Raw genomic sequence first — 19,997 nt, 5'->3', positions numbered from 1 at the left:
CCCCACGTGACGTCCCGGCGCAGCGCGAGCGCGGCGGGGGCGGGCTTGCTTTGAATTCGTGCGGCGGCGGCGCTGGCGATTGGCCCGTTCGAGAGAGGGGCAGCGCTGCCATTGGCCCGACTGTGCACACTGCGCTCCGTGATTGGTCAGAAGCCGCAGAGGGGGCGGGGCTGGTTAAAGGGCCGCCCGGCGCGGCGGCGGCGGGAGCGGCGCGGCGGCGGCCGGGGCCGGGTAACGGCGGCAGCAGCGGGCTGTGCCCGCATCCTCGGCATTCCCGGCGGGCCCGGCAGCGCCTCCGCGGCGGCGGGGCTTGGGAGAGCGCCGAGCGGCTCGGCGCGGTGGCACCGTCCCGGGGAGAAGCGTGAGAAGGTGCTCAGCGGGGCCGCTTCCCCCGGGGCTCCCGTCCCCTTGGCGGGCGGGGCCCGGGAGGCGCCCCCGGCCGGAGCCCCCCGCCGCGGCCCCGCGAGGGCCGGGCCGCCCCCGGCCCGTTGAGGCGGAGGCCGGGCGGTTTTAGTGCCCGGACGGAGCGGGAGCCGCCCGGGGCGTTATTGCTGCCCCGGCCGCTGGGGCTGCCTGGTCACTTCTGGTGCTTAGTTGGGTTTTGTTTGTTTGTTTGTTTGTTTGTTGGATTTTTTGGCTTGTTTCCTTGTTGTTTTGCCCTTATTTGGGTGTTTGCTTGGTTTTTCTTAATCCCTCTTTTCACGTTCTTTCTTAACTCGTCGTCGTAGTTTCTGTTTATTTGTAATTGTAATTTGTACCGGACTTATTTATGAACTTTATGTCATTAAGTCCAACCAGTCCTAACTTCGTTTTTGAAATGTTGCTAGTGCCTTCAGATGACTAATTCTCTCTGCCCAAAGCCTTCAGGGTGGCCCTAAAACGTCAAAAGTGTGATTTCATTGTTTTCCTTAATTTTGTTCTCCTGTTTTTCAGGTATAGCTTGGTGTTATGGGTGATACAGAAGAAGCTAAAATGCAGATAGCACCAGAAACTCCCGGACGAGTCACGATCCTGAATCCTTTTGAAAGTCCCAGTGATTATTACACTCTTCAGGAGCAGATTGTTTCCAGTCCTTCAGTCTTTAAGTCAACGAAATCCTCATCTGTAAGATCTAGTCGTTAGTTATGTGACTGTAAAGATATAGTGCTAATATTTTCAAATGCATTAAGGGTATTTTATTTAGTGTACTTCAACATATGTACCAAGCTAAAGAACTTCGGTGGCATTTGGAGTTTCTTCTCTTCACAGAACTGTGCTGCTTTTAAATACTAATATTGCCACTTAGTCTTCCTCCCTGCCTAAATTTATTTTGTCTTTAGATATTAGAGATTGGGTGCTAAAACCAGTAGAAAGTAGATAAAGGCTAGTTGTTGATGAGATACTCTGGTCCTACTTACAATGCAGAAAACCAGTTTCTACTTAGATGCTGAGTAGGCTGGTTGCAAAACTTGATTGCACTTATGTTGTGAGCTGTTTGTGTATTCAAGTCAATGATTTTGTGTATCTATAGCTGCCTTTTTTTTTTTTTTGTTGGAAATTATATACTGGTTTGCAGTTGAAATTATTTTCTGATAAGCAGTAGAGGTGAATCTGCTAATGAAACTGAAAAGACTCACTTGGTAGATAATTTTCCAAATATATTTGAACAGTACCTTATTAAATAAAGGGGTGAAGCTTCTTACTTCTGAATTGGATTTTGTTGTGTCCTATGTATGGCATTTATGAGGGAGACATTGCAGAATGTACAGGAATTGCAGCTCTGGTCTTCTTAGAAATGGGAAGTGAAATGGGATTGCTCTATTATTTGGATAACTTTAGTTAGGATACTGAGTTTTTGTGGAACCATCGTTTGGATTGAAGAAGCAATTTCAGTTTGCGTGAAGTTATGCATCTTTAGTAGACCTGTCCATAGGAATTGAGAAGAAACTGACACCTCATTTTGTGAATACCAGCTTAATATTATGTTGTTAATCCTTGTAATACCACTACCAGCAGCTTAAGAAGCCTGACTTAATTCTTTTTAAATAGATCATTTAAATAGAAACACTTTTGATTGCTTTTGACAGAAACTATATGGAAGCTGTGGTTGTATTGTTCCATTTAGATTTGTCCTGTGGTTTTATTTTTCCCTTTTTGAACAGCAAGCATTAAGATGCCTGTTTCTTTTTTTAGACACCAGGAAAATTCAGATGGTCTATTGATCAGCTTGCTCTAATAAATCCTGTGGAAATAGACTCGGAAGACATTCGACGCCAGGGAATGTATTTGAGCCATGCTAGGTAAGTTATAATCTATTTTTATGCAGCTAACCTAGCTTTAATACTAGAACAGTTGTTCTTTTGCTTTATTAACATTTCAGCATAGCATTAAAGACTTTTAATGAAAATCTTCTTACACAATCTTTTACTTGATGTGGATATAATATTTAGATGAGGCTACCTCCATGTTGCTTCCTTTTAATGGTAAGAGCTGCTGATCCACTCTGATTGCAGTTTGGAAGACAACCAAATAAAAGCAGCTAGTGGAAGCAGAAAATGTCTTGCCAGTGATCATTACCAGGCTACCTCTTCTGCTCCTTGTTACAACACAATTTATCTTCTCAGAATGCTCCTTGGTGAGGCTTTGGTCCCTGGGGCTCCTGCAGAAGGGTAGACATGTTGGGGAAACTAGCTGGGGAAGCCCCAGCAGTCTCTTTTGAAGGTATAGACTAGACTTAATGTGAAGGAGGGGGCTCCAGTGCTAGTTATTTGAAGTAGTTTGAGGACCTTATCCTTAATTTTTTTCTCTTCATTGAAAATCTGCATGAGGAAAATGGGTGGGTTAAACAGTCTTGGTGTTTGGAGCTTATCTTGAGAGATAATTTTACATGCGGGTGGTAGAGAATGACATGCCAAGGGGATCCTTAGTGGTGAATCCTGTAGACTCCTGTACATTTCTCAGACATAAACTTGCAGAAAGAACTTCTCTTCATGGTATGAAGCACTACAGCAATAGAATAATAAATCAATCCTCTCTAGATCAGGTTGCTTAATCATATCCACCTTGATCTTGAATGTTTCCAGGAATGGGGCATCTACTCCAAGCAACCTGTTCCAGTGTTTCAATACACATAATAAAAAATACTGTGAAATAACTTAGTGGTTTTAGTGTCTGACCTAACCTACATCTCTCTTTTTGAATAGTAGAAGCTGTAGGACTATAACTGTTCCCAGACTCTAACTGTATCTGAGTCACCAGGTTTTAATGTTTCCTGTCCTTCCTTTAGCACCCGGTAGCACCCAGACTAGTGCTTTTTGTATATTTTGAAGCCTTAAGCCATGTTTTAATTATATTGTTTCTGGAACCTTACTCAGTCAAACTAGCTTTAATGGAGATGACTTGGGTGACAATTCCAGTCATGATGAGTGGGATGGCCTATAGATATAAAGATGTGTTGTCTCAGTGGGTTCTTTCAGTTTGTCCCATGTTCCACAATCACTAAGGTTCATTTTTTTTTAAATCATCTGCTGTGACTAGAAAAAGGCTATTTTGACTATGTGTAGATCTGCTATGTCCATGCTTGCATATTTTAGTGCATACATATAAATGAATACACAGTGATTGTATCCTTGTTTTTTGGTACAATAACTCTGGCAAGTCCTCCATCGAGCTGTCATTTTAGCATCATCAGGCAGATGTTATAGAAGGTGGCATGTCCAAACATTGTACATATATTTCAAGTCTGATAAGAATAAAAGAGAGAGTTGTGAGAGTTTATGTATTTGTCACATCTATGTGTGCTTGTATGTCTGGTACTATCTTGTTATCTGAATTTCTAAAATTACTCAAGGGTAGTTCAGGTTTATGAACTGTGAATGAAAGTACTGAGTGGTTTTGAAGCTTATAAATGATGAACATTTATAAACTTAAAAAAATTTTGCAGTAAATTACATTGTGGTAACTGAAAGTCAGTCTTGAAGGTGACCGTTAGAGGAAATACAAATATAGAATCTCACATAGCATGAAGTAACTGAAGTAACTACAATATTTTTTTTTATTATTAAGTTAAAAGCTGCTTAAAGAAATATAGTTTTTGTTAGAACAAAAATATGGTACTGAAGAAGCTGTGGCAGACTGGGTATTTGACTAGAGAACTCTGTGCTGGGAAAGTGGGCTGTGTCAGGAATTTGAGTATGCAAATTCCAGGAGTATTTTCAGTTGCCCTTTAATTCCTTACACCTCAGTTTTTTAGTCTGCTTGCTTTATAGTACAAGTCTAATCTCATGTGAACTTTAATAGTGATACCTTCATATGACATTATTTTGGAAGATCAGTAATAATTAAGTTTTTGTCCAGATATGCTGTGTAAACAGAATATTTGCTATTATGTATTTTTAAATGGTACAAATATTTTTCAAATCAACTGAATTTATATTTAAAAATTTATAGTATGAGATTATTGCACGTAAGATTAAAATATCATAATATTTAGAGTTTATCGCAATTTAATTTATAAAGTTTCTCTTGAGCATCTATAAAGTATTATGTGGCTGGATTTTACATCTTTTCCTACTTATGTTATAGTTTTGATAATTGAGTTGTTTTTTGTTTGTTACTTAGAATGGATAAAGAGACAGAAGACAGAAGGCAAAAAGCTATTGAGGAGGTAATAAAACTTTGTGCTACCAAATATTGGTTTGTCTACAGAAAAGATCTACATCTTATACAGGATTTCAAAACCCAGAAGCCTATTTTATTTCAATAAGAAAGTAATTTTGCACCCTCATCCCTTGCAGTTGTAGCTGGAATCCACACACTCCTTCCCCTCTTCTTTCAGACGTGTAGGTCAAAACAGGAGATTTTTTTAATTTCATTTTTCTTGGCTAGTGGTAATATAGCTGTAATATAACTCTTACTAACTTCAGGCTATAAACAATGATTGAGAATATGGGGGTTTACAGTAACAGTAGGAGTGATACTGCATTTTTTTAAATATTGGAGAATTTGTGTGGATTTTTTTTTCATTTCTTCCAAAGTCTGCTTTTTTGGATGGATGACTTTATTCTGGTAGCTTGTATTTTGCCATCTATTTTTAATTTTGTTTTTCACTACTCATTTGGCTAGCATAGAAGGAAGAGTGAAATGTTTAAAATATTCACTACAGTAATCTTCAATGTATTTTCAATTAAAAAATAAATAAAATAAGTCTCTGATAGGCAGGTCTATCACTTTCAGTCTCTACAAACAAAAAATGTTTTAGGATTCCAAAAAGGAGCTGTGTCGTTGACTGCACTTAAAATGCTCTGTTGTTCTAAACTTATGTTAAAAGGGGTATTGCCTCTTTGTGAGGTATAACCTAATGGAATATGGCAGCTGGACAGCTTGAAACTCTCTCTGATAAAAATTATACCTTTAATAATTGTGTGTTTCAAGCTGATTTTTTTTCATTTACTTTTGAATCTTGCATTTATTTGAGAACAGGATTTGCCATGTGTTTCTTGAAGCTTTTGTGATAGTGTTTGCCTCCTTAGCATCAGGGTGTTTCTCAGTGCAGCTGTGAGTAGACAGTTTCTGGTACACAGAAAAAAACTGAACTGCCAGTACTCAAAAGTGTTTTACCACTAACCAGTTTAGCCAAGTACACTAACACTAATAATGTTGCCAAAAATCCTTGGTTTATCACTTTTACTATTACTGCAGTGTCTGTCACTTCTGTGAAATAGCTCAATTGTCAAAATAAAACTTAACAAACTGAAAATTTAGAATTAATTATTTTTAAAGCTACTATGCAAGAAGCATGGTAGTGACAATTCAATTTTTAAAATGAGTAATTGCAGTTAAATGAAACTTGTGTATAGTTTTCACTCTGCAGACTTGAAAGATCTGAGGTCCTATGGGTCATAAAGAACATAGAGGTCATCAAATTGTTTTTTCTTTAACCTCTTTCAACCTAAAATGAAATGTTCTACATTTTTTTCTTGTTCAGGGTACTAGTCTAAATTTAAAGTTGAAAATTTTAAAAAATGCTGAGATGGTTTATTTTTATTCTACTCCAGTTTTTCACAAAAAAACTCATAGTTCCTTCTCCTTGGACTGAACATGAAGGCAAGCAAGTTTCTCAGTTTAATTCAACTAAATGTAAGTTGCTTTTGTGTGTCCACCCAAAATAATATAGCTTTTGGAGAAATTATCATGGATAATTATTTTTTTCAACCTCAATTTAATTAATTTTAAGAACCAGGGATAAAGTATGGCACAACTGATTGTCTCCAAGTGCTTCCTTCGTTTAAAAATTATTTATTATTTGAAAGTCTTATATAATTTTCCTTTTTGTTATTCTTGGTCTTTGTTCTTAGATTTTTCTCCGTTAATAATCTGTCTGCAAGCATTTTAATTTACACACGTAACTTTGTAACTATCAACTGTGTTGATACTGGTAATAGCTGAGTCTTCTACTTCACATGTTTCTTCAGATATTTGTGCATCCTCTTATTCCGACCGCTTTCCTCACCATATAGCATATTGGAAATAGAACTCTGTATTTTTACCCTCACTAGCAGCATAAATTCATGTTGTCATCCTGCTAGTTCACTGCCACTAGTGGTGTGTTTTGTAAGTTTGTTTAATTTATAACAATCTTAGATTTTGTTCTTAATGCTCTTACTGATGTTATGCATAACCAGCAGAATACAGAACAAATTGATTATAAGATGGAAAATGTGAGCTGTATTGTTAGCATGCCCTGTTGTTTGTTATGAAAGTCAAATAAGTGGGGATTTTTGGAAGATTTGGAAAAGGCTAAGCTGTTACATTTTTGATCAAGGAGATCCAGCTTGTGGGTAGTTTTTTTTTTAATTGTCAGTTGTAAGATGGTCACTTTAAGGGCAGAGAACATAAAGGATAATCTGAAATCTGGTAAAGCGAATGGAGGAAGAAAATAGTCTGTGTTCTTCAGCTACATAAAAAAAAATGTTGAAGTGTATCCTTTACCTTTCGCCAGTCCAGGCTAAATGATTTTCTGGCAATGTGTTTTACTTGGACACAGTCTGTTTAGCTAAGCATGAACTAGTTTGTTTTAAATCTCTTGTCATGTAGAGACAGGAGGAGACAAAGTTTTGGGCAATGTTGATGCTACTTCACTAAGCTTCTTTTGAATAGAAACATGCTGAAATTCTCTTGATACCTATAATGGTAACCTTTTCTCAGTATTCCTTTCTAATCTCTTCCAAACATTGATGCAAAAATGTTGTTTGGTTGTATTAAGTATTCTAACTTAATGTTGTTCATTTCAAAACTATGTGCAGTGCTTGTTTAAATTTAAGGTCTATGTTTTCCAGCCATAGATATAAATAACATTTCTCCGATTGGAAGACAGCTGAGCTTGCAGGTTGGGAAAAGCAATGGTGAGTAAAATGCAATGTTTAAAATTACAGGCTTTCTCTGAACAAAAATAATGCATTTTTAATAGATACTTAATTTCAAAAGGAAATTGTTTGAGTTACTGTAGAAATAGTTCTTATTGAACTGTATGGTACTGTTAATTTTAATATCCATTTCTCATAGGAATTTAATTCTATTATACTCTGATGTATTTTTTCAAGTAAAAAAATAAGTCCCCTGTAGACTGTGAAGTCTGGTTTTTCCAATTCAGTGTCTGTATTTTTTGTGGATTAAAAAAGAAATGTGAGCTTCAAATTTAGAAGTAAATTTCATTTTAATAAAACTTTTAATAGGCTGGATTGTTTTGGGTTAGAGAATATGATTATTTTCTATGCTAAATAAATATCAGAAATCTTGATATGTCTTTTAAACTGCATCATTTTAGATAAATAGTTACTGGTTTTCCCCAAGGTATTTTGATTTTTCTGCCACTTTGTTTTGAATCTTTCCTTTCTTCAGAGACCTCTATTCTCAGTTAACACAAAAGCCTCTAGAGGGGCATTCTTAAAATGCTTGGGTTTTTATTTCTAAGCCTAGTGTGCTGCATGCAGTATTGTCAGATCAGAATCTTACTTTAATTAATGCTTTTTCTTATTGCAACTGTAATTTAAATACCTCAATTGCTGTGCAATTTGAAAGTGAATTTTTGTTTCTACAGCTTTACTAAAAGGTCACTCTAAGCTAATTTTGTTGGTTTTATTTGTTGCAGCTGGTTGTCAGACAGTACTGTCTTTGCCAGTGGATTTTAATTTACAGAAAATACTAGGTATGTCATGCAGTATCTAAATTTAATTATGAATGTCTAAGTAGAAAACTTGGTTTTGTGTTGTTGGCTGAATTTGTTACGTGAAATACTGAAAATGAATGAAAGTTCTAAGTAAGTATTCTAAATAGACAGTTACTGCATAACTGGAAATTGGTCTGCCTGCAGACCTCATGCCTTTTACAATTTCCTCATGAAAGGAAGAGGAAGAGGCAGGCATTGGTCGCTTTTCTCTGGTGACTAGAGACAGGACCTGTGGGAATGGCCTGAAGTTGTGTCAAGGGAGGTTTAGGTTGGATTTTAGGAAAAGATTCTTCACCTAGAGGGTGGTTGGGCTCTGGAAGAGACTTCCCAAGGATGTGGTCGCAGCACCAACCTGGCAGAGGTTCAAGAGTGTTTAGACAATGCTCTCAGGGACATGGTGTGACTCTTGAGAGGTTCTGTGCAGGGCCAGGAGTTGGATTTAATGATCCCTGTGTGTCCCTTCCAACTCAGGATGCTCTGTGATTCTAGATAGCCTGTGCCTCTCCCAAACAGAGCAGTAATTTGTCTTAGCAGAGCTGTTTGTATAGATGCCAGCCAAGAGTCTCAAAGCCTAGCCTTGCCTTGAGTAAAGCTGAGCTGTAACTCTGGCTTTAGTCTACCTGAAACCATGGTGGGGAATAGAAATTGTGTGGTGGCAAAAAAGCCATGACTGCAGAGTGAGGAGGCAGGAGTCCAAATTAACTGTCTGATTATCTACATCAAGCAATTGCTGCCATCTTCTCAGGCAGGGGGGCTGGAAGGGCCTGATCTTAAAGCTCATAGGTGGGAACAGTGGGTACAGCCAGCTCAGAGCATTTTGGCTGCATGCTCCTATCCCAGTGCTGAAATTCAGAACCATGACTGTGGGCCAGCAGAACATATTTATTGGCCTTTGTTTTTTGTCTTGACAAATGCTTCCATCAATACATAGTTTTGGGAGTTCATGAAAAATTTCTCCTACAGGTAATATTCAACTAGAATAGAGCAACAGGGAAAAAATCTAAAATAATCTAGTAAATCTGAGCATATTTTAATGGGTCTTAGTTTGTGCTTTCCTACTGTAAACAGCTAACTACTTGTAATTTCTTAAATTCTAATCTGTTTTGCCTCTGGATGTATCACAAAGACCATCAAAGCACATGGGAGACCTGAAAAAGAGTCTAGGTTTGCTTAGGTCATAAAATAATTCCTGTTTGACAACTCAGATGTGAGGAATAATACAGTTCTGGAGAAAGATCAATAAGTATATAGAAGCCAGTATTTTTTTTATTTTTTTTTTTTTTAATTCAGACTTTAGGATTGAGGGATGATAGGCAGAAATGGAATGACCCTTAGTAGACAGAGGTGACTTTGTAGGGATGAAAAGCAATCCTTTGGGATAGGTGCCTAAACAGATTAATTAGTTGCTGTATTGGTAAATTAGATTAAATGTTTTAATTTAATTATATATGTTTATGTAATGGAATGTATTTTTTTCCACATTTGTTTTGGAAAAAAATTTTCTCCCCACACTTCTAGGTGAATATTTTAGAGCTGATGAATTAGCAGATCAGTCTCAGGAAAATCTGAGCTCTTCATCACTCAGAAGAAAGCTGTTTTTAGAAGAAAATGGGAATGTATCTGCATGTTTGTCCCCTTCTTTGCATAGTCCATGTGGTAGTCAGCCACTTGGAGTGCTTTGTTCAATAGAATTATCTCCAGTCCGGTGCAGAAGCCCTCTGGACACATCTAGTTCAGTAAGTAGCCTGTTTTGTACGCTGGGTGGAATGTACGTTACGAGAGAGTAGGTGTTAGATTAAAATTTTGGGGTGGTTTTTTTTGTTTTTTCTTTTTTTTCCAAATTCTGAAAAAAATATGTGAACAAAAGTCTTGAAAGAATATATTACTGACTTTTTATTCTTTTAAATTATTTTGTTATGCTGCTGTTCTTTTGTATTGGGAATTATGTTTTAATTTTGTTATAAAAAGGAAGTAGGATTTAAAACATACAAAAGACTTGCTGAAAACCTGTTAAAACCTTTTTTTTTCATAAACTGTGTCTACAAAAAGCCCTGTTTAAATCTATTAACTGCTGCCTACAATACCATTTGATACGAACATGTAGAATTATATTTCCTTTAAATCTCATGAACTCACTTAGAGTGGAAGAAATTGCTGATCTTTGAAATGCAGTACTAAATATGCCTTTTTCTTTCCCACTGGCCAGACTTTTCAGATGAGGAGACATTTATTAGAACAAAACATGTAATGTCCATTTTTTAAATTAAACAAGATGAACCTTATCCCCATGTGAACATAGCTAAAGTGGTTTCGGTGATGTGTTTTCATCTGTTTGGTAGTTTGAAGTGCATGGAAAAAACCTCGTATACTTGGATAGTGTTAGTAACTTAGAAGAGAATTCCTACAATATAACTGTAGTGCCAGAAGTGATGGGGAGGTGAGTGAGTGGATTTTGGTCTGGTTTTTTTTTTTCTTTTTTGTTGTTGTTTGGTTGGGGGTTTTTTGTTGTTTGGTTTTTTAGGGTTTTTTTTTTGTTTGTTTGCTTGCATGCTAGTCTTAAGCAAGGTCATTCTTTTTTCTTAAAGAGAAACAGTTTTGTATCTACTGCTGAATTAAGTAGAATGGATTATGTTAAAATATATATAATATGTAAATAGTGGCTGACTTTAAGCCACTGCAGTGATATGAGTAAGAAATTTAGATTAAACACTTGACTAGATGCACACATAGCATTGATTCTCTATTTATATTTCTCATAGTTCTTAAATATAGTGGATAAAATAGTCCTAGCTGGTATTAGGTGACAGTTTGTGTCCATTGGTCTTTTCCTCTGTATGGAGGCATAAGGTCCGGGTGAAGAGCTACAATTGGAATATTTAAGCTGAACTAGAGATTGTCATTGTAAAGGGTTAGTCTTTCCCAGTGCTGCCATATTAAGCCTTTTAGTTAGAACAGTTTTATATATACATATTAGTCACAGTTTACATTATGAAAATAATGCTTTGTGGGTTTGATTATTTTTTTTATTCTGAAGGGTCAGTTTTCATCAAGTCCTATTCAGGGAGGAACAAGAGCTTATAGTCTGGGAAGTATAACCAGTCCCCCATTTTCAGAGCGCTCTCCTGCACCTAATGGTTCTCCTGCTTTTTCACCAATTGCATTTCACATAAGAAAAACACCACTCTCAGGTATATGATTTAATTGTATATGCATTACTTGATCTTGAGTAATATTTTTATTATAAAAACTTCTGAATTCTTAGTGGAACGTTTTTCTGTTTGGAGATGAGTTTCTGTGTTTGGCTGACCAGCCGTCTCCTGTATAACACATCAGGTATTCAGCCGTGAAATTGTGAAGCAATGAAATGTTTGTGCTTGCAACTGATCAGCTAGGGAAAATACTTTGGAAGAAGGCATTGAGACTCAATAAGAATGAAGAAAAGTTAAAAGGGTTAATTTAATCTAGTATAGGAGGGGTTTTAAAGTCACATGCCTGAAGTCACTTGGGTTACAATTCTGATGTGGCCCAGACGGAAGCATTTTAATGTCAATGGGCAAAGAATGTTTAGCTTGAGCTTTCAAATCATGCCATCATGAGGATTATTTGAAATAAAATGACTAATTAAGAAATCACAAACATTTTGTGTCCTTATTGCTCTAGAAAAGGTCACTGTTTCATGCTGTGTCCGTACCTGGTAAGGCTTAATGCCTTGTTCATACATGATTGCACACGTTTGGCATGATTATATATATATTTGACTTTTACATGTTTTGATTAATGATATTTTACACCATTATATATGGAGATTACACAGGTGTTTTCTCACTTGTTTGATCTTAAACTTCATTGCTACCAAAAATTTAAATTGCTGTAGATTGTGTATTGACATTCATTTAGGAAAAAACAAATGGGGGACTAATGGACTACACTAAACAAGCCTTCACCCATTTCCCTTTGAATACTGTATAGTAATGACATTTAAAAATACAAGGTCTCCAATACAGCAAACCATATAATAGAAAAGAAATTTGGTGGGATAAAAACTTGCCTTTAACATGGTAGCTGAAATGTTTGGGTTGGTGGGTTTGGTTTTTGGAGTTGCTTGTTTGGTTGGGTTGGGAGGCAACGGTCAGTGAAATACTCTGTAGTTGTTATAAATTGCTCCGTGGACTGTGGGGCCTTGAGAATGATGAATTTTTCTATGAGATATTAGAAGTTAAACTTTGCTCATTTTTTTTCAGACCAGAGAAAATTTACATTTCGTTCACCAGATGTTCCTTCTTCCTCAAGTAGAATGACACCCCCCAGTACAAGGAGTCCTTACATAGATGGTTGTTCTCCAATTAAAAATTACTCTCCTATGAGACTTGGAGCCTGTAGAGGAACTGCCCAATATCAGACTTCTGTCATTAGAATACCAATTACAGTTGAGAACCATGATGAGGAAGACAAGGAAAACACTTCTCCAGCAGAAGCTCGGTTCCCAGAAATGGATAATGGAATAAACGTACATCAGGAAGACAGTGATACTTTTGCACATGGTACACATCTCGTGGTGACAACTGTGTCTATTGCACCAGATCACTCAGAAGGTTGTCATCAAAGGTTGTCATCATTTCAGGATATAGAAGGTTTAAAGGAAAATAATACTGTAGACATGGCTGATGCAGCTGAAGTGTCAGAGGAAAACACTTGGATGAAAGAAACAATTGGCAGTAGCAATACACCAATGACCAGCTTTATGACAGGCATTACTTTCAGTATTGAAAGCTCTCGCATGTGCATGTCACCTCTTGCAGAAAGCAGTGCAATTCCTTGTGATAACAGTAGTATTCAGGTGAAAATACATTTTTTTTGTTTCTCTGTAAAACTGAGCTCAACATAACTTGGAATACATGTACTAATCTGGAAGTAATTGTTATTTTCTCTTACCGGGTATGACGTACAGGCGGTATTGTGACTTTTATCCTTCATCCCCTCTTTCAGTGGAGTTAGCATGGTAATTATTTTTGTGTTGCTATGTACATTAGTATAATATTTAACTTGATCCAAACTATTGCTGACAGACCTGCTTACAATTTGATTTTATTAATCAGTCATAGTTGGTTTGTTGGATTAAGTTCTGCTAATCAAATGCAAATCATATTAGGTATCTGAGGGATTTGTGTTAAATGACAGTACGTTTTTCAAGCCCTGCTTTTTGATTTCAGGTGGACAGTGGTTACAATACACAAACTTGTGGAAACAGCATTATGGATACTGCAGGAGCTGAAAACAGTTGCAGAGAAAATGATGTGAACACTATCGTGTTTCAGAATAAATCTCAGCTGCTTAGAACAAAGGTAGGAGTTGTGGTACAAAAGTGATAGGCTGCCCATCTAAAGCATCTGTTCCCCATTTTATTTGGTTTCAGGAAGCCTGGGGAAAGAGACTATCAGATAATAATAAAGATGTTAATGTAGTGTCATTTCAGAGACTATGTTGAATAAATACAGGACAAATATCTTAACCTGGCCAACAAATAATGTTTTATGCTAAAAGTAAAGGTTGTTTCGGAGGAAACTGAGATGTATGCATGAATAGTTGTAGTGAGTCTGTTCATGACTATTGTAGTCCGTCTCTAATTTTTGTTTCTTTTGTTCATGCTGCTTCATTTATTGCTAAGTTTTAAGCTTGTGCCTGTGGAGAAGGACATTTCTGGGGAAAATTCTCTGCTGCTAGTTTTTATAAACTTAACATCAAGTCCTAGACCATACCTGGCATGCTGACTTGCTGGGGAACTTTCTGCGTGGATACAGTCTTTTTACAAGCCCTTTGAGGACCTATCTGAAAAGCACATTACAAAAGATAATACATATCTAGCAAAGCTCCTAACCCCTTGATCTTGTGACTGATAGGAAAGATTTCTACTTCTTCCAGAGAATTGGAAGCAAGCCTAGTTTCTTTGGAGAAGAGAGCAAAGATCATCTCCTCTCAGTAATTACAGTCACACAGTGCTACAAACGTAGTAGTTTGGATCTGCTATGTCTTCAAAGTCCTTCAAGGGGACACAGTACTGACCATTAGTACCAGATTATAAAAAACCTCAAGTAAACCCATTCAGCCCTAACTTCACTTCTGGATTTGACATGCCAAAAGCCACTTCTCTGCCAAGGGGAAGTGCTGACTGATGGTGTCTTACAGACCACTGGCATCAAATTTTAAACTGTTCACTTAAGACCAGGACAAATGTGCCCTTACAAGAACAATAGAAATATATTTTGTCATTACCTTCTAAAAATCCTCATCCAAGATCCTGCCCCAGTCACCCTGTTGGACAAAGATTTTATGTGTGCAAGTACTTACCAGAATCACTTGTCTGGTATCAAACCTGTCCTAGAAGGACTTACCAATGTCATGCAGCTGCCTTTTCCCAGTGTTAGTCTTTGAACTGCTGGGTCTTGACTAAGCCAAATTTTACATTTTAGATTAGGAGTAAAGTGTGAAGGCATTAAGTGCTTCACAACTGAGAATCCTCAGGGAACAAAAAGAAAAAATTACAGACATTGCTGGCTGAAAGATTGAAGTCAGGCTCATTCAGACATTCATGTGAGCCTTGAAATGAGGTATTTCATGCAGACAGCATCTTTCAAAGATCTGTGTAGAGAAAATGTGTTACTTCATTTCTTTCTCATTTCAGAAGGGTAGAGTTGGTACTTAAGGTACTTACTATACTTGAAATTTGCAGTAATATTGGATCTTGGTTTTTTTTGAGAATTTCTTTTAAAATTGTTTTAAAACTTAACTTTTTCTTGTTCACCTAGGAGTGCTCTGTTTTAAGCCATAAGGACAATCAGTTGCTGAGAACAAAATCTCCAGAGAAGCAATCCTGTTTTCAAAAAGCCAAAACACATAGCACAATATTTGGTCAAAATGCAACTTGCAACATTTCTGCTTGGAAACTTAAAAATGAAAATCAAGTTCAGGGATTTCACAAAAGTGGTATGTAGTTTTCTGATGGAGAACTTAATCTGTGGTTTCTAATGAATTTTTATACATATGACCTCAATTACCTGGATTATATATACTATTTTGCTTTTATAATGCAAATGTAATAAACTGTTTGGTATATATTAAGGGAGTTTTTAAATCATGTGGGATTTTCGGGACAGTGTTTTTTTCAGAATTTTATTCCTTCTGTGACTAGGGTGGATTCCATGAGCAGCCTAGGATAACTTGCATAGGAACCAGTGCGTCTGTAAAATCACTTATATTTTAAGATTTGTCCCTCGTAAAGGCATGAGGGAAATTCTTCTTTGTGGGAAAGAAAAAGTGGAAGGGGTATTAGTTTGGTTTTGGATTGCTTTTCTTCAACCAGATATACTGTGTGGCTTCATAAATACTACCACTAGTACCAAGAGTAAGTCACTGGACAGAAGTGAACTGCTGGGGTGTGATGAGAGCAAATGCCAAGTTTAGTTCTCTTGGAAATATAAAATAAGCTTTATGTCAAAAGAAGCTGTTTAGTAATTCTCTGAACAGCTTTTCCTTGGTTTGACAGAAATCTGGGATGTTAGGTTTAAGTAAAATGTATTTTTGGTTACCTTAAAATTAAAAGATAGTGTTGTTGCTTTGTTAATTGTATTAGTACTAAACTCGGAGTTGATCACCTGACACTACCAGTGTCTCTGAAGAACACTTCTGTCCAAATTGATGCTCTGGTACTCTTTGGAAGGAACCTAAAAAAGGTGCAATAAGATTCATTGGTCTCAGTACTATCACTAAGAAAATGGTGCAGCCTTTCTTCTAGAAAAGTAAACCATTATACTTTTACTTCACTCTTATGCTTAATTCCTAGTAGTATTATGTTGCTTACAGAAATTACCAAAATATTTAGATAAATCCTTAAAAATATAATTAACTTTTGCATGCCTTTTATTTATTACCAAAAGTATTAATAATTAAATTTCAAGAAAACCATCAATGAATTAAATTTATGTATTTAGAGGGGGGTCAGAAGCCCAGAACTGCCTTTCTGTAATCAAATCAGATTTAGTTGAATTTGCTTGTATTTATTTAAAAGAACCTTCTGGAATTTATAAATGTGAATAAGGGGAAAAATCTATGTGGTAAACTTGTGGAGCTAGTGACCAAGAGGGAAAGAAGAGATAAGGGATACACTGGTATTTCTGGGCTCTGTTTATGTAGAGCTCTAGTAAACTTTGTTGGATTAATGAAAAAGTGTTCCAGATGAAGCAGTCTTCCTTTCTTTTCATAGCAAGGATATCCCATACTGGGTGGAAGTTCTGCTTTCTGTTCTATTCCACAATCCACAGAGAAATGTGTAGCAAAGTGACCCGACAGTGGCTGATGAGCAGCTATTGGCACACTAGGCCTGAAACCTATTGGTCACATCTAAATTTGAAGGCAAGACAGCATTTGAAAGAAAATTTAAAAAGGGGAGGTGTGAACAGAATCTCTTGGCATTAAAATCAGTGTGCTAGACCTGAGAGGTGTGTGTTGTTTGAATAGACCACTTCTTGAAATAATTTCATTAATAATTTCCTAGTGAAGGCTTTCTGAAAAGCATATTTAAGAAAAAGGGAAACATCTGTCTGCATCACTTGATTGTAGTTCTCACATTGCAAAAATAAATACTAAAAACTTTACTTTAGAAATCTAATGAGCAAATGTGTATTTTTACTCCTGTAACAGTTTAATTACTATTTCTGTAATGCATGTGGGATTGACAGTAATGGAATCTAGTGTCGTATATTAGTTCTATTATCTTCAAACAGTGCTCTACTGGAAGCTGGAAATACACTGAATTGGTAACTGTTAAGAAATGAATTTTGGTAAAAGTAGGAGATGATCTCAGACTTCTGGAAAACTAATTTTATAGAATAGGGCCTTCAGAATGTTTTAGCTTTAGCGTCTAAGTTTTGTCACTCAAAAGCAGGATACAACTTGTCTGAGTGACGTATGAGCTTGTGTAATTTCTGTTTCTCATTATAATTTTTACAACAATTAATTAAAGGGACTGTAAAAAGGATTTATTTTTGCAATTGTGATTATTAAATAGTAATGTAAATTTAATGAATGTTAAGCAGGGTAGCCCAAATTATGTTTCTGAATTTTTCTGAATTGTGTGTTTAAGATTTGGTTTTACTTTTTAACTAAGATTTTGATTATTTTCATAATATGTTAAATGATCAGAGGCTTTTGAAGTATTCACAAGTAAAAAAGCAATCCCTAAAGTACTTAATTTCATCCTGTATTAGTATTTTCTTAAAGCTAAGAAAATAGAGCAGAAATGGGTGAATGTGAGAAGTGATTGATGCCCCCACCCCGATTGCCTGTATTTTTTGTCCTGTTTTGTAGATTTCAGTTAGATGGGAAATATTTATTTTATGAAACATGCCTATTTTTTTATTATGTTTGTACAATTGATTTGTAGAAGAAACCTGCTGTGCAAAGTACCATGGAAATCACTTGACCATTTTATTTCTGTAATTGTTCTTAATGAATTGGTTGGCACACATTGCACAAAACGGTCATTGTTTACATTAAATTAATATCAGTAGTTTTAACAAGAGTCCTTTAACATGTCTAATGGTAAACTGAGTAATGAAACAGAATAAAGACATTTGTTTAATACCTATGTTGTTAAATTACTTCTTTCAGTTCAGAGGTGCTAAAGAGAATGCACAGAAGTGCTGACTTCTATCAAACTCTCAAACCTTCCTTAAGGCTATTAACAAGAAACTCTACAATAATTTCTTCACTTTACAGAAGTATTTATTTTCACCCACAGGACAAAGGTGTAGATATACATGATTTTAAAATTTGTTCTACATTCATCATCATAAAAAAGTAGCTTTAAAAAAATTCTTTACAGATTATTAAAATGTGTATTTAAAAAGTAAACAAAACCTGCTTCTAGCATTTTTTTTTCCCCATAGGGAAAAATTCGTAAATGCAAGTCCTTGTAACTTCTTCCTAACTTTTATTTCCAGCTATTTTTGTCGCATTTTCTTTTTCTCTGGTTCTTCCTTGCTGCTTGCCTCTGCAGAGAGACTTGCATGCATCTCATTTCCTAATATCTAAAGTAAGAAAAAAACAGAAGTCAGAACATTTTTATTCAATTTTGCTATTCTAGTAAAACTTGAGTTTACTTGTACAGACCTTTTATAAACACTGTGCCAACATCAGAAATTTCTGAGTTAGGTAATCACTTAAAAGAGGGTCTATCATCTTAGAACAATCAGAGGTAGAACACTCACCTGAAATATAAGCTGAAAAAGGTAAAGAGAAGCAACAGGACCCCTCCTGACAAAGCCAGCATCATTGTTAGCAATCGTACCATCAGCTTTTCTTTGTGTTTTCAAAGTGTCCCTCAGACTAGAGTCATGGCCTCAACAGAAGCTCTTGAAAAGCTAAAGTTGGTGAGCACAAGCAAAGGGCAGCTCAACATGTGAATGTATATCAGAACACACGGGCTCCTCTCGGCTACAATTTTTATTTTCTAGTCCCAGATTTTGAAATCACAGGGATTCACCTCAACCCAGGCTGAGGGATGGACAGATCAGAGCAGCTCTGCTGCGAAGGACTTGGAGGTGCTGGTGGATGAGAGGCCAAACATGACCCAGCAATGGGCACTCACAGCCTAGAAAGCCGAACGCATCCTGGATTGCATCCAAAGCAGTGTCGGCAGCACGGACAGGGAGGGAATTCTGACCCCACCTGCAGTGCTGCATCCAGCTCTGGGGGTCCCAGCAGAGAAAGGATTTGGACTGAGTTCACAGGAGAGCCAGAAAAGTGATCGGAGGGCTGAATAAAACGGCTCTCCTGTGAGGAAAGGCTGATAGAGGAGGGTTGTTCAGCCTGGAGGAGAGATTCTAGGGAGACCCTCGAGCAGCCTTCCAGGACCTGAAAGGAGAGCCTACAAGAAGGTTGAAAAGGCACTTTTCACAAGCACACATCATCCAGTGACGGGAAAGGGGGACTGGCTTCCCCCTGCCTCCACTTGAAAGAGGGTAGGTTTAGTTTATGTTTTAGGAAAAAGTGCTTTATTCTGAGTGGTGAGGCACTGGAACAGGTTTCCTAGAGAGGATGTGGATGCTCCAATCCCTGGAGGTGTTCAAGGCCGGGCTGGATGGGGTTTTGAGCAACCTGATATCATGGAAGGTGTCCCTGTCTATAGAATTGGGGAACTGGAACTAGATGATCATTAAAAGGTCCTTGCAACCCAAACCATTCTATGGTTCAAGCTCATACAACAGCTCAAGACTCAGAACATATTTACATGATTTCTCAAGGAAAAAAAAATCATGTTTCATTGTATAAACACAAAGAAGCTCTTGCTTATTTTGGCTTGTCTTTTTCCTCTGTGGTAAGGTATACTCAATTGATGCAATCATCTGTTTATCAAGAAAGTTACGTGTACATTATTCTAAGAGCACCATTTTGTAATGTCATGCAAATACTTATCAGGCCTAAAGTGTGAGAGCAGGTGAAACTCCCTGTGTCCAAAATGCCCAAAGAAGCTAGAACTGAAAAGTCTTGAGACTAGAGACAGTTATTACGACATTAGAGTTCTTACATTATCAAGAGAGAATTTTTATATTGTGGGAATTGTAGGACAGAACTGCCATTGACACTTGGCAATTATACAGAGCTGAGCCACCCATCACAGTTACAGTGTAGTTCACTATAATAAAGAGACCACTCTACCAAATTTGGGCAAATTTTCAGAGGAACACCTAATTACAGAACTGTGAAATTCAATACATTCCTTCAGCAAATCATTATC

General features: G+C 36.9%; 2 protein-coding genes across 6 annotated transcripts in view; one reads left to right on the top strand and one right to left on the bottom strand.

The window, feature by feature from the left end:
* Positions 1-171: 171 nt before the first annotated feature.
* On the top strand, positions 172-17,842 carry BORA (BORA aurora kinase A activator). 5 transcript variants are annotated; one of them, XM_085594175.1, is made up of 12 exons: positions 172-231; positions 934-1,104; positions 2,173-2,279; positions 4,600-4,645; positions 6,036-6,117; positions 7,317-7,382; positions 8,129-8,185; positions 9,725-9,942; positions 11,241-11,394; positions 12,448-13,043; positions 13,417-13,548; positions 15,010-17,842. In XM_085594175.1, the coding sequence occupies exons 2-12, from the start codon at positions 949-951 to the stop codon at positions 15,193-15,195; spliced, it is 1,800 nt and encodes a 599-aa protein (XP_085450301.1). In that variant the 5' UTR covers positions 172-231; positions 934-948; the 3' UTR covers positions 15,196-17,842. The 5 variants fall into 5 exon arrangements, 4 of the variants coding, with proteins under 4 accessions (XP_085450301.1, XP_021403683.2, XP_085450296.1 ...); XM_021548008.4 differs by having other exon boundaries at positions 197-369; XM_085594170.1 differs by lacking the exon at positions 172-231 and adding an exon at positions 476-586.
* The window catches only part of DIS3 (DIS3 exosome endoribonuclease and 3'-5' exoribonuclease), a 19,686-nt gene continuing 17,351 nt past the window's right edge, over positions 17,663-19,997 (bottom strand). The window contains exon 21 of the mRNA XM_021548011.3: positions 17,663-18,288. Coding sequence (XP_021403686.1) covers positions 18,202-18,288 — 87 coding nt within the window. The 3' untranslated portion in view covers positions 17,663-18,201. The remainder of the gene's footprint in view (positions 18,289-19,997) is intronic.

The sequence above is a fragment of the Lonchura striata genome, chromosome 1, assembly GCF_050655825.1.
Source record: "Lonchura striata isolate lonStrDom1 chromosome 1, ASM5065582v1, whole genome shotgun sequence".
Lineage (NCBI taxonomy): Eukaryota > Metazoa > Chordata > Aves > Passeriformes > Estrildidae > Lonchura > Lonchura striata.
Note: the sequence above shows the minus strand (reverse complement) of the source record. Positions and strands in the feature narration are given on the sequence as shown.